The 13,931-nt window shown below is 39.3% G+C and overlaps 1 protein-coding gene across 14 annotated transcripts in view; it reads right to left on the bottom strand.

Annotated features, from left to right (window-relative positions):
* The window catches only part of nfic (nuclear factor I/C), a 128,002-nt gene that overhangs the window by 98,975 nt on the left and 15,096 nt on the right, over window positions 1–13,931 (bottom strand). For 3 of the 14 annotated variants that reach the window (XM_077222971.1, XM_077222970.1, XM_077222965.1), the window contains exon 1: window positions 5,947–6,672. The exons of 6 other annotated variants lie outside the window; for them this stretch is intronic. In XM_077222971.1, coding sequence (XP_077079086.1) covers window positions 5,947–5,976 — 30 coding nt within the window. In that variant the 5' untranslated portion in view covers window positions 5,977–6,672. Of the gene's footprint in view, window positions 1–2,297; window positions 2,494–5,946; window positions 6,673–8,632; window positions 9,199–13,931 lie in introns of those variants that run through there. 5 more of the 14 variants (XM_077222964.1, XM_077222974.1, XM_077222973.1 and 2 more) reach the window with 4 other exon arrangements.

Below are 13,931 nucleotides of genomic sequence, written 5' to 3' on the forward strand. Positions count from 1 at the left end.
CTGAAGAAGGTGTCTTAACCTGCAGCTCAGAATGAGTGGGCGGACGCATGAATCAGAGCTGTCAATAAGAGAGACAGAGCATACGTGCACGTGCAGCGATAAACATTCTCATTATTGTCTTGGCTGAGAACTTGAAAGCCCATCAGGGAGGATACATCAACTCCCTGAAAAATAACACAACAGATTCTGTCATCTACCGCCCCCTCAACCCACCACACACACATATTAATTAACTACTGAGCTATATGCTCAATCTGTAAAGATAGCTCTCCTCTATCAGAATGAAATCTTTCTGATTTTAGAGAACTCCATGCTGGGAAAGGAACAAGATCTAAAAGCCCAGCTCTACGCAAGGCCACAGGGATCCTGGTCTTTGAATTCAATGCACACACAAAAAAGTCGCTTATCTTGCAGTATTGGCGAGTCTCCATTACACCACAAGATCTGCGGCATCTTCCTTCAGCTGTGGTCCAGGCACACACACTTATACACATTGAAAGAGGGTGAAAGCTTGCTCAACAACCCTTTCAAAACATTTGCAACACAGAAGATCCTCCTGATTGATAATGGTATATGAGGAATGCGTCCAGTGACATGGGTCTTTGTGCTTCCAGACAACATGCGGCAAACGTTCTGGAACATGAGGCATTATAGTACTATTTAATCAATTTCTCAAGAATTACAATATAAATGGGTAAGAGTGGGAAAACAAAAGAAAAACATTTCTTTAAGGGCACTTAAGTTAATTATGCTCAATAACTCTGTTCTCGGCCATTAAAAGTGTTTGTCTGGATATATGTCTGCAAATATTTCTGCACCACAAAATGCAGAGAAAACATAATTTTTTCCTACAATAAACACAGTGTCATATCATCCAAAGGCCAGCTGAACAAAAGGCACAGAACTCTCAATGGCTATTTTGTATAAGTGACATGCATTCAAAAAGAGCTAGTCAATCCATTCATAATTCATTTTTTTTGCAAGGGAATCGTATCGCGCAGAGTTCCAATAGCAGCTCTGGAGAGCAGCGGAGGGGTGTATATCACACACAGTGAGCTGCCTGCAGCACTGGTGCAAGCAGGCAAGAAAGAGACAGCCAAAAAAATCCCTCCGCATCTGTTCAGACTCAAATACAGAGTATGTTGAAGAAAGCAAAAATTTTCATCAAAAAGAAAAATGCAATAATTGCAAAGAATGCTAATCTAATTATTGCAGCTATTTTGTATTGCCAAAAAAAATTCAAATCTAATTTTTATATATTAAATATATAAAAATGATATATCATCATTTAAAATATACATTTGTAGAATATATATTATATATACACTTGTATATATGATATATATTCTATTAATGACAAATATATATTTATCATATATCATATTTTAAAAAGTATAGTATAAATGAAAAAAAAGTGTTTATAATATGACATATATATATATATATATATATATATATATATATATATATATATATAATATAAAATCAAGAATTTGTTTCAGAACAAACTACTCTAAGAGTTTCCCAGAGTACATGACTTTAATCTACAATACAAAAAGAACGCACAATGCAAAGTATTCCTGAATGTTGGGATATTCAGACATAACCGAAGAATGTAATCAAGTGTCAAACTTGTGGCAAAAATCAAAATCGGCGAACAAATGTGAGACTAGAAAAACACAGGCACAGTAGTGGAGAAGCAGAGGTAGATTTAGAGATCTTTTAAATAAACAGCCCGCTGCACCCTGCCACGCCAGCACTGCTCTTCTTGATCGCCTTCCAGTTGGAAACATTTCTTAAAGCCTTCCCAGCAGAGCCGACTATGCCAAGAGCGGAGGTTCTGCTCAAAATGACCTACTACTGTGACTTCAAACCCTAGGGTAGAAGACAGAACTCTCTCCCTGCTGAAGACAAAGCACCGGATCTGCCAGCATCTGAACCCGTATCATACAGAAAATATTAAGAAAAGATTTAAACATCTGCAGTTAAAAAAAAAAACATGAATTATAAGACCTCTTCCAACACAGAGGTACTTGCGGAGCGGAATAAAACGTATTTTGTCTTTGCACAGTTGATTAAGCTATTCCAGAAGTCTGAGCTGTTTTTTGTAAGGCTCATTTCAAAAACGAGACTCCAGAGGGTGATTCAGCCACTCGCTGGACCACATCTCATCTAGAAAACAACAAAAATAAACTTCTCTTCTGCTGCAATACACTGGCATGGATGAGAGAGCGAGGCTGCGGGCTCAGGTTGAATCCAAACACATCTTCATAGAGTAAATATTTAGGGTTGCTCACCATTCTCCCCGCAGAGGAACCTGGGTGTGATATGAAACGCAGCCAACCTTCCACAGACATCTCCAGCTCTGGCCACATGAAGTCCTCTACTCATGCCAAGAGCTCGGGCCTTTATAACTGAGGCTACTCTTTGTGCCCGACTCCCCTCCTCTCCTCTCCCTTCCCCTCCCCTAAAAATCTCCTCGATGTCCTCTAATGAATATCAGCCACTAGGATCAACACATGAAAGTTAATGCTCCACTTAAGATTCTGACCCTTTTTTCCAAAGCGCTCCCTGACACAAATAAGCAGCCGAATGTCTAAAAAAGTTGCGATAAATGCAGGCCGGATGGCTAGCGAGGAAGAGCGGGTGATCAAAACAGTTTAATTAATCTGTTAACGGGCACATTGGGAGCTGCCGCGCTGGGACGCGACCATGACTGTGCCACTCAGGGCTGTCAGACGAAAGTGGGGCATGCATTTCTGAGCCGAGCGAAAGAGCAAACACTCTCCTGACGAAAAAAAAAACCTCAGGCGGGCAGGCGGGCACACACACACACACGCAGACTGAGAGAGGACCAGTGGATTACACCACGGGGGAGTTCTGGGGCATTTGAGAGCCCAAAAACGACACTTCAAACACAAAGTGCCCAACCATGGAAAGGATTGGAGAACATTTCAATGCTCATTAAATCAGATCCTGGTTAGACTAGCTTCCCATGCACATGTAACAAGGAATGACGAGCAAAACATATAAACTAATTTGAGTAGTGAAAATAAATAACAGACCATGTGTGCATTCATTTAGAGAACAAAACGTTTATATGAGTAATTTCAAGCCCCAATGGAAGAAAAAGGCTCTCCGTTCTGGAATATTTTGCACGGAAATATGAAAACTAAAATGCAACGCAGAGCAAGTCTTATTATCAGCACATCTTCTGATGTATAGTATTTTGTCAGTCAGCGCAGTCAAGTGAGAGTGTCTCAGAAAGGCTCGACGCTTGGATCGGTCCTCCTCTTCTTTCCCGGGGGGGACTAATTGAGGTTCTAAAGGAATGAATCGATGAGGAATGGGGGCAGGACAGCATGTTGCCAGCGCAGAGGAATAGAGCCTCTCAGATCTCCCACTGATACTACTCTACACTGTTGGCAAATACGCTCCAAACTGGGTCTGTCCAAACTAAATACATTTGATCAGTATCTGGATTAATAATTTCAATAAATATAGAAATAGGCTCAACACTCTTTAGTTTTAGTCATTTGCACTTAAACAATTAACATTTTCTTCATGGACTAAATTCTGACCTTTGTTCAGGTTCACAATGACCTTAAATTAATATAAAATAATGCAAAAGAAAAAAAGCATTTAAAACTTGCAAATTATTATATCTCGAATCGTACAAAATAAAAACACTAAAAGTAGCCTACACGTCAAACGTCTGTCAAAACTTTTAACTTAAGTTTGAGGCGGATGGTGCTTACTGCAGACAAAATTGTTATAATGATAGCATACGGAACAGGTTCGGAGCTTAAAACTTTTTTTGTGAAGTGTCTGTGTGCAACGAAGCTCTGGCTGCCAGCAGGACTGAGTGGAGTCTGGCACACGCCTCATCTGTCCCTGACTACGGCCCGAACCTCTGTGCACACTGCGCGCTCTCCCTCAAATGCTGCAGGCTGCTATATTACATTATCCTATCAGCAACAACAAAGAGGTTAGTGGACATGCCGAGCGGTTACAGAGAAAACCAAGGCCTCCACACTGCTGGCTCTCAATACGACTAACACAAACCGGATCAGATCAAATGTGTTTTGTAAGTGTTCAGGTAGAGCAAACAATTTTTTAACAAGTTTTACGATTTTACAGCTGAGCATGATAGTTTATAATTCACTAAAACTACATTTAGTAAAGTTACACAACTGCTAAAGTGGATTATGGTTACTTCATGTTTAGACCGAATATAAAGAGTTTGCTAATCCAAAATACTGAAACAAGCGTCTGTTATATAGAATCAAAAAACACAGTGAGCACTGAAACATAGCCCCATCTAATTAATTTAATAATAAATTCAAGCGCTGGAGGGTGAGGCGTGTAATTGTACTGTTACCTGTTTGAACACATTCACTAAGAGCTGAAAACTACAATACATATTTGTGTGACTTAAAAGCCCAAACTCCCATTAAGGTTTCCCAAGCAGTTATTAAAATAAAGATTGATATGAACTACAAACCGAATTATACCACAAGATAAACGGTCAAGAAAAAGTTAGACCTTTACAAAAGCAGCTGCTATTTACATATTTTCAGTGTCAAATCGACAGGTTTAATGGACTGCCATTATGTCTGTCAAAAAGTATAGCCGTTTTTTCGAATCAAGCATATGGAACAAATATCTTCCCGAGCAGAGATCTAAAACTTTTTTTAAACACTTCTCCTCACAAAATCCTTTTCTCATATACAAAGGATAAACTGCAACAAAGTTCAAGCTGTATTACTTTTACATTTGAACTATTATAGTATTATTATTAACATGTACATTTCTAAGTGAAAAGATGGACAATGTTTTAACAGGGGACTGTCCTTGCTAAAAAACAATCTGAAATTTAAAACAAACCGAAGCAAAATTATTCACTATTGATGCAACTTTCTCATCAAAGCCAAGGTCAAAGCAATCATCAGCCATCTAAAATCATAGTGGCTCGTGTCAATATACAGTAAGGCAATCTGAGACAGTTAAGTGACCTTAAAAACCCTCTGCCTCAATTCAGACTGCTGACAAAAATACTTTTGAAATACAATCACATTTGCTTAAAGCCTGAGCACTACCACACTGCATAAAATGCTAAACAATTTTCTGATTAATTCAGTTATAATAAGTAATATATGATTTAAGTAAATTACAGAAAAGGGGCCGATGTCTGGCAAGTCAATGTTATTCTTTCCAGTTTATATCTTTTTTTAAGTGTCTGGCTTTGTAGAATTGAGCAGACTAATAAAATACTTCAATAAAGAACATTTTTCTATATCCTAATAATTGCAAACTTAAAAACCTCCCAAAACAAGAGCTGAAACCACAATAATGAAGTCAGATTTGTACAGATATCCTAAATCTCTCTGTAATTTTTAATATTTTATAAACAATAAATCCATCAAAGTTTTAAGTCTTTACATAGAATATATACATTATCATAGAATATATATATACATATCTCTTATACACAAGAACGGAAATAATCTTAAAGTATATAATGAGCACATTTTGATCCAATCTAGATAAAAATTGACAAAAGTATAATCCATTATATAAATGCATACCCAAATGTTTAACTGTAATAAAAGTTTTATTTTATCTTAACTATGGTCATGTTGGCTAACTTTCCCTTCCAGTTTATGTTTAAAACTAAAGCAGATGACTAAATGTCTACTATAAAGCATATAAACTCCATCTTAAATACAACGATAAACGGTTCATGTTACCTAGTCCAATTGATTTTTGACTTTGTTAACAGTGTAAAATAGAAAAGTTGATCAATTCAATAAACTAATACGCACATGGGTATAGTTTTGTGTTGTATAAAAGAGAAGCACAGTTCTCAGCCCGCCCTTTATGAACCGAAATCTCGTTGCGCGTTCAGGAGCAATTCGTTCAGAAAGAAACAAATAAGCACTTTACCTGAGTTAGACAGAGAGGAGAATACATCATGTTGAAAGGGGAGCGCGTGACTTGAAAATGTGGCAAAACACCGACAAGTTAGTGGATCATTTTTCACAGTTAATCATGGTAAGCCTCATCATGATTAACACTTCCACCGCCGCCACTTCTGACTTCCACAGAGTCCGTTAAATCAAGGGTCGTCCGGCAAAAGAGAACGCGCAAACTGTGTACACGTTTGAAACCAAACTTTGCAGGCAGGAAAACGCGTGGGGTGCTGCAATCTGTTCCATTTAGGAAATGGTGGGAGAAAGAATCAAAGAAAGAAAAATGTTTTCAACAGAGGGAGGAATGAAATGACGTTATGAAAATAGCCCATCCCAAAGAAAGCACTTGAAGGAGCAAGAGAGGCTAACTCTGGTTTCCACTGTCCGGGGACATCCGCTAAGTCCGTGAAATTAACAAAAAAACGTTATTTGCCTCGGTTTCTGAAGCTCATATGGTGCGTAACAAACTGACAAACGACTTTCTCCCCTTTTCACCAATGCGCACGCATCGCTCTCCCCTCTCGCGCTGATCCGGTTCGGGCGCAGCAATGTTCTGCGCGCTTCACCCGCGCGCGTATTCCAAACACTTTTATTGCAACATACACCAGCTAAAGTAGCGATTAGAGCAAGGCTCGCGCGGACATTGCGTCACAGGGAGCGCACATGCATGCATCCATTCAAGACAAAGTGTTCCAGGCGTATCGCTTCATGTGAGTGGAGTGGATTAAAAAAAAGTGCACCCCGCGTAAAATAGCCTACTATTGGCAGTGTCTGATAAGGCAAGTTAGCTTTACACACAGAAGAAAGCTGTCTCAAGTTTTTTTTTAAAAAACAAGGTAATGACTTGTCAATCGGTCACTTAATTAACTGAAACGAGTCTAATTATGAATAGTAAATAGAATATGATCATGCGCGCGATTCTAATTTCACTTCATTTAGCCTATGTTCCCCAATGCATATTTTGATTATCACAAACTTTTATAAAGCCACTGCAAGAAAAGTAACTCGCCTCGATATCTATAATCACTAACTCTACAAGTAGCTAATAATCACTCAGATACCCACATCAAGGACTTTAAACGTGTTCTTTTGGAGTTTTTTTAGCTGGAAACTTTGTAGAAATCAGGTTTAACTTTGTTGGAGTGATCAGACGGAGATTAAATAAACTAGCCGTCAATTGACTTAAATTAAAGCGTAAAACCATGCAGGCTATTAAAACAAACATGGTAAACAACACCTGTTATTTCGTTAGAATTTTAACTGAAAAAAGGTGTGCACAAGTTGTGAAATACGACCAGGGAGAGAGCTGACTATCAATCACACTGCTGAAACCCCGACGCATCAAAACACTTTCCTAATTGTGCATATAATTAGAAAAGTCATATTCATAAGAGTCATTCTTTATCCTTTAACCTATTCTGAAAGTGCCACATATTATCATTCAATCTCGATCATTGTAATATAATATTTTTTAAAGAGAAAGAATAGATTTGAGTAGGTAGTACAACATGAACATAGCCTAGCCCTAAATATAAAACAATTATAAAAGGCTGAATTATTAGGCTACTGTAAACAGACAATATTATTAACTCAAAACCTGAAGGAGAAAGAAAGACGTATGCTATACTTCCTGAAAGTAGCTACAACATAAACTGAAAATATCCCCGCAGAGAGCAAATAGCTAGGCTATATATTTTAGGATTATTTGTTAATATACACACAAATTAACAGGTAACAGCAGTGGCTAAGATAGCTATTAAGTCTGTTGTTGAATCTCTTCCCTTAAAGGGAAAGTTTACCCTTACAAAAAAACCATTGCCTATTTTAAAAGATGCTATTGTCCTTTGATAAATAATCCTAAAATAGTACTGAAATTCATGTAGCATTGCATATTTGCATAATCGATTACTTGCAAGCATATTGTAGCCTACATTCCTGAAAACATGGAATTACAACATAGCACTTGTAAAAGTGTATCAAACTAAATATTACTATTCTGTAAACAACCAGGGTAAAATCAATTTTTGGCACGGTCTCGTGAAGCATGTTTTCTTAATTTTATTTAAAGGTCAAGTTTGCAACTGTCACGCGAACATGACAAGTAACTGCAGTTTCTAGCACTTTCTGAAACCATGTCGAATTGCCGGTTGTGACTTCGGCGCACTAACTGATAATTCTGCCGTGGAGGGAGCGCCTCTGTCGGCGTAGATGTCAAATTCATGCCGGCGAGCCTGCGGCCATTTTCTGCTGTGCAAACTCGAATGCTGGGCATCTGCCTCTACTGGCTTTAAACTTCAACTTGGCCTTCGGGATCCCGTGGTTAACACACACACGCCTTTTTTTCTTCGGCTGTCACAAAACAAATAACTTTCATTACAGGAGAAAAGCCAAATCGCAGGGTAGCTATATTAACCATTGCACGTCTCAATAGCGAAAATAACGCGCCAGCATTTTAAGCCTTTCCCACAAAACCTTGTTTGGCCGAAAACCAACGAGAAAAGGAGTAACCGGCTGGTAAGAGAGGAAGCAGAGGGGAAACCGAAACACGGCGGCTGTGTGTTGATGATGATCTCATTTGACTTTAAGAGTGCACAACTCGTGATCTCCTTCGTCTTTTGGAGCAACGACATAATAATGATGAAACTGATTTGTTAACGTACCATTTCGAAGCCAAACTGCCAACCTCCCCCCAAAAAAAGTTACAGCTTCGAGGTTTTCGTAGTTCTGCAGTTCAACGCTTGGTCATCTCGTCGGGTGCTTTTATTACTCCGTATTCATTTATCTTCGCAAAGAAGTAATCCGTGCTCTTCGGATAGGAAAATAAACCCGGACACTGACCAAATACAAAACGTCCCACGCGAAGTCTTCGAGCCTCGTCCAAACGGAAATCCTCGTTATAAGGTACAGAAGGACACAATAAAGGATTTACAGTAATGCACGGCTTGCTGCAGAGTGCACTGGCTGAAGGTGCTGGCTGTTGTTTTGGTCGTGTATCTTTAATTTACAGTGCTGAATCGTCGGTCTCTTTGCAGCATTGCACATGCAGCACGCATAGATGTCCTTGTGTATAGAGAGGAATCAATGTCTCGTCTGTTCTTTTGTTTCTTACAACACGAATGGCAACACAGACGCTGTTCTGAGCTCCATACACACATCTTACGGTTCTCGCGAAGAAGGAATTGATGAAATACGGGGGTGGCGTGAGTGAGTGTGTGTGTGTGTGTGTGTGTGTGTGTGTGTGCAGTGGAGCAACTCGCTTAGAAGAACTGCACTTGATGGCGTAGTTTATATGTGTAGGCTATAGGCTACTTTATTTATGGGTCAATGGCATGACAATTTTTGTCATAAGTTATTCAGAAATATATTATAATGTAATGCACGAAATGACTGTACATTCATCAATTCATGCATACATTATGAGTAGCATGTCTTCAAATTCTGTTAAGGTCAATTTGCGTAGGCTAATTCTATTAAAAACAATACTGTGGAGATGCATGACCGAAAAAATGAATTACATTTGTAAACACAAAGAAAAACCTAAAAAAATGTTGGGGGGTGGGCAGTTTTCATGACATCTGGTTGTATATAGTTCATGTGAGCTTTGATATGATCCTGGTATGGTAAATAAAATAAAATAATAAAAAATTTGTTCACAAAAAAAAATGTTTGGGGGAAAAACATAAGTTAATTATAACTAAATTATATAGCCTACACTCAAGTGTATATGTTCAAGTTAGCTAGTAGGCTACTTTTTACTTGATGGTTTAAAAAATAAGAACATTTTATAAAAAATACCTTATAAGCTAATAGCTTAAATAAAATTAAATACATATCACTTAATAACTTTTATAACTTAAGATATCCTTATTTATAATTGGTCACATGGTGCAAGGCTTAGAATGTTAAACCAGTGATGACAGAACAAACACAAAGTGCTCAAATAACCTGATTGTAGAGTTGAGCCAACCCTGTCACCAAGATAAACAATGTGTATAGGCCTATCAATAAAATAAAAATCTGTTTCGGTGCATGCGTAAAGCGCGCGTGTGCTTTTGTTTTGTTTGGACATCTCTTTGGACGTGTGTGTCTAACTTTATACGAAAAAGAACAATATCATTATTCTCAATTGTATTTACTTTGAACGAGTTAAACTGAACAAGGTTCCCTACAACCTTTGTCATGTTAACACATTGCCAGTATCCCTTGAAATTGCGTGTTAAGTCATAGTGCTCAATCAATTGAAGGGTCCTTACGTGAGACTACTCCCGGGTTGCGAAGGGTTACAAGAGACAACTAGGGCATTTAGGGCATAAATAAACTAAAACACAAGTAGATTAGTGGTCTTTAATATGTAATGTACGGTTTATGCTTGCTGGCTGAAATAAAATTATAAGCTTGTAATTCTTGGCTCCGGCCGATAGTGTCCGATGAGGAACTCGAGAGGTTAAACAATTGGCTTAAAGTTCAGGGAGCTGTTGCAGCTTTTTCCAAGGAAGAAGAAAAGCAAGGCTGAAACTTCGACAACGTTAAATGCTCTATTAAAGGTGTAGCCTATCCTTTGAGCACTGCACAGGTTGGCCACACTTTGTGTGTTTATGAAAAAGCACAAAGGCGTAAAACCGCGAGTTCATTAAACCTCTATGCCAGCAAAATATGAGCTTATCCTTCCCTTGGCAGGCTTTTTTGAGAAATAGCCTATCTGAGTGAAATATATATATATATATATATATATATATATATGTGTGTGTGTGTGTGTGTGTGTGTGTGTGTGTGTGTGTGTGTGTGTGTGTGTGTGTGTGTGTGTGTGTGTGTGTGTGTGTGTGTGTGTGTGCGTGTGCGTGCGTGCGTGCGTGTGTGTGTGTGTGAGAGAGAGAGAGAGAGAGAGAGAGAGAGAGAGAGAGAGAGAGAAATGTAGATAAAAATTAAAAAGTCGCAGTGGGTCAATATGAAATTATTGGTCAGTAAATATCAATGTTTATGTGTCTTTATTAAAATAATGAAAATGATTAAAAAATACATTTATTTACTTGTTATATTTTGAAAGACGCGAAATTTTTCATGATATTATTTGCCCTTATTAATATCCTGAAGCATACTTTACTAAAATGAAGAATGAAGCTTCATTTGTAACTTTCCTATAGGCGCAAGCCCTCAAACCCACATCAATTCAGATATGAAAACAAAAAATATCTGTATAGACTACACGTAGTCTAATTTTAACTTCAAGCGTTTATTTTTATAAAATTTTATAACAAGTTAAATAGTAGGCTATGGTATAATTTCCTATGCTGTTACCATATTTATTTATTCCTAAATAAATAAAATACACTTTATTTTACTTTAGCCTACTTATTCCTTAACTGAAATAACATTTCCCCCGCATGACTGGAACTATACATAAATAAACTTGTATATGCTATATATGCTACTTATATAAGCTCTGTTAAATTGAACATGTTAAAAGTTAGCTATTTTAAAGAATCTAAATAAGTTTTTCCCTTTTAAAACAAGACTCCAAAATCCACAAGTCCTCGGGGTGGCAACTTTGAATGCAGTCTAAAAAGAGTAAAAAAAAAAAAAAAAAAACTTCTGCTCCACTTTATGAAAACATACCGATTTTGTCTTTTTAGTTTGTTTATAGATCTAAATGACATTTTGGCTTACTGAAAAACATTTCGGTGCTGATCTAAACGAAATGATATATTTACGCACGCATGCACGCACGCAATGCAATAGGCTATATTGTTATTCTAGAGCACTTAATTTCTTGTTCTAACTTCATAAAGTATGGTCAGAAAACACACAAGGTACATGTACAGGCTTTCAAACAGAGACAAACACACATCACACACACACAAAATCTTAAAGAAAAATAAATAAATAATAATAATTAAAAAAAACTTGCTGATATACAAATTGACTTCATTTTTTACTGTCAAACCTGAAAGCACCTGAAAGACAAAGAACAGGCATTTAATCCAGAGAAGAGTGTAAGGGGGCTTTTACACTGGGCTCGTTTGCTGCGGTCCGAGCCCGGGCGCGATTGTTCCCGGCGCCCCTCGCAGCGTTGGTCTGGTTTCACACTCATCTTGATTCTATCGAACTCTGGTGCATTTGCGTGCATCTTACGTCATTGCAAACGTGGACGGCGCATGATAGAAAACACGACGTGGGTCAATATATTGTTTTTTTTTTAATTAATTTGGTGCTATTATTTATAGCTGAGTAAACAACACATACACGCGAATCGCAGCACGGTTCGGGAGCAACCGAACACAGACCACCTCCTCCAGGCAGTCTCGAGTTCGATACCCCAGTGCGCACCTGGGTCCCATGACAGCGTTCACATTAGCGATTTTTCATGCGAACCGTGCCCCGTTCCGAACTAAACTGCCAGTGTGAAAGCCCCCTAACAAAGCATAAATGACCAGCACCACAGCAGGGCAGATACCAGGTTTGCTGTAAACTGCCCACAGGTGCAAAATCATCTCTTCAAAGTGAATCATGTTTTAGGTAATGTTTAGGTGCTTTCACATTGGCACTTTAGTTCGGAACGGGGCATGGTTCGCATGAAAAATCGCTGATGTGTGAACGCTGTCATGCGAACCGGGTTCGCACTGAGTTTGCTCCCGAACCGTGCCGCTGTTCGCCTGAATGTAAGGGGGCTTTTACACTGGGCTCGTTTACCGCGGTCCGAGCCTGAGCGCGATTGTTACCGGCGCCCCCAGCAGCGTTGGTCTGGTTCCAACTTGATTCTATCGAACTCTGGTGCGTTTGCGTGCATCTTACGTCATTGCAAACGTGCACGGCGCATGAAAGAAAACACGACGCGGGTCAATATATTGTGTTTTTTATTAATTTGGTGCTGTTATGCATAGCTGAGTAAACAACACAGGGTAACTGTGTGTGTGTGTGTGTGTGTGTGTGTGTGTGTGTGTGTGTGTGTGTGTGTGTGTGTGTGTGTGTGTATGTGTGTCTGTCTCGCATAAGCTGTATTTCCGCTGCTTGCGAATGGACTCTTTTGAGGAGACAGTGGATTTCCATTAATTTGTTGCCCTGATTGCACGCACTATGCCCGAATACACTGCAGACTCACTCTTGCTCGTATCCAAGGTCATCCCTTCCATGTGTTTTATTTAACTAAATACATAAATACAATCATAATCGGATAAAACGCATTCGCAGGATACTTTACTTCCTGAACGTCTCTGGTTACGTATGTAACCCTAGTTCCCTGAAGGGAACGAGACGCTGCGTGAAACGCTGTGGGAACGCCCCTGCGTGAGTGCGTCATGAAGCAGTATGAAAATCAGTCCAATGGCGAGACGGAACGTCATAGGCGGGTGACGTCATCGACCAGGAAACTATATAAGCACCCCAAAACACAAGCGCATCAGCTTCTGATAAGACTGAAGCAAGTGCTCACGGGCATGCTGGGAGTATGGCACAGACACGCAGTGTCTCGTTACCTTCAGGGAACTAGGGTTACATACGTAACCAGAGATGTTCCCTATCAAGGAACTCGAGCTGTGTGAAACGCTGTGGGAACGCTAATACCCACGTCGCCATAGGAGCAAGTGTCCATCGTGTGTAGTCAAGGCGCACATTCGGACGAAAGCACCTGCGCCCCTGGAGTGGATCTGAAGTCAAGATGGTAAAACTTCACGAATGTCTGGGGTAAGGACCAGCCTGCCGCATCGCAAACGTCCTGAAATGATACTCCTGACCAAATAGCCTTAGAGGCAGCCATACTCCTGGTTGAATGAGCCCGGACAGCCAAAGGAGAAGGCTGACCGGCAGACTCGTAGGCAAGTGAGACGGCCTCGACCACCCACTTGCTCAACCTCTGCTTAGATAAAGGACAGCCCTTCCTAGGGGGTCCAAAACAAACAAACAATTGTTCACATTTTCTCCACAGGGTAGCTCTGTGGATGTAAGTATCTAGAGCCCTAACTGGGC

Source organism: Siphateles boraxobius, unplaced genomic scaffold (assembly GCF_051911475.1).
Source record: "Siphateles boraxobius isolate OS27281-9 unplaced genomic scaffold, OSU_SipBor_1 9, whole genome shotgun sequence".
Classification (NCBI taxonomy): domain Eukaryota; kingdom Metazoa; phylum Chordata; class Actinopteri; order Cypriniformes; family Leuciscidae; genus Siphateles; species Siphateles boraxobius.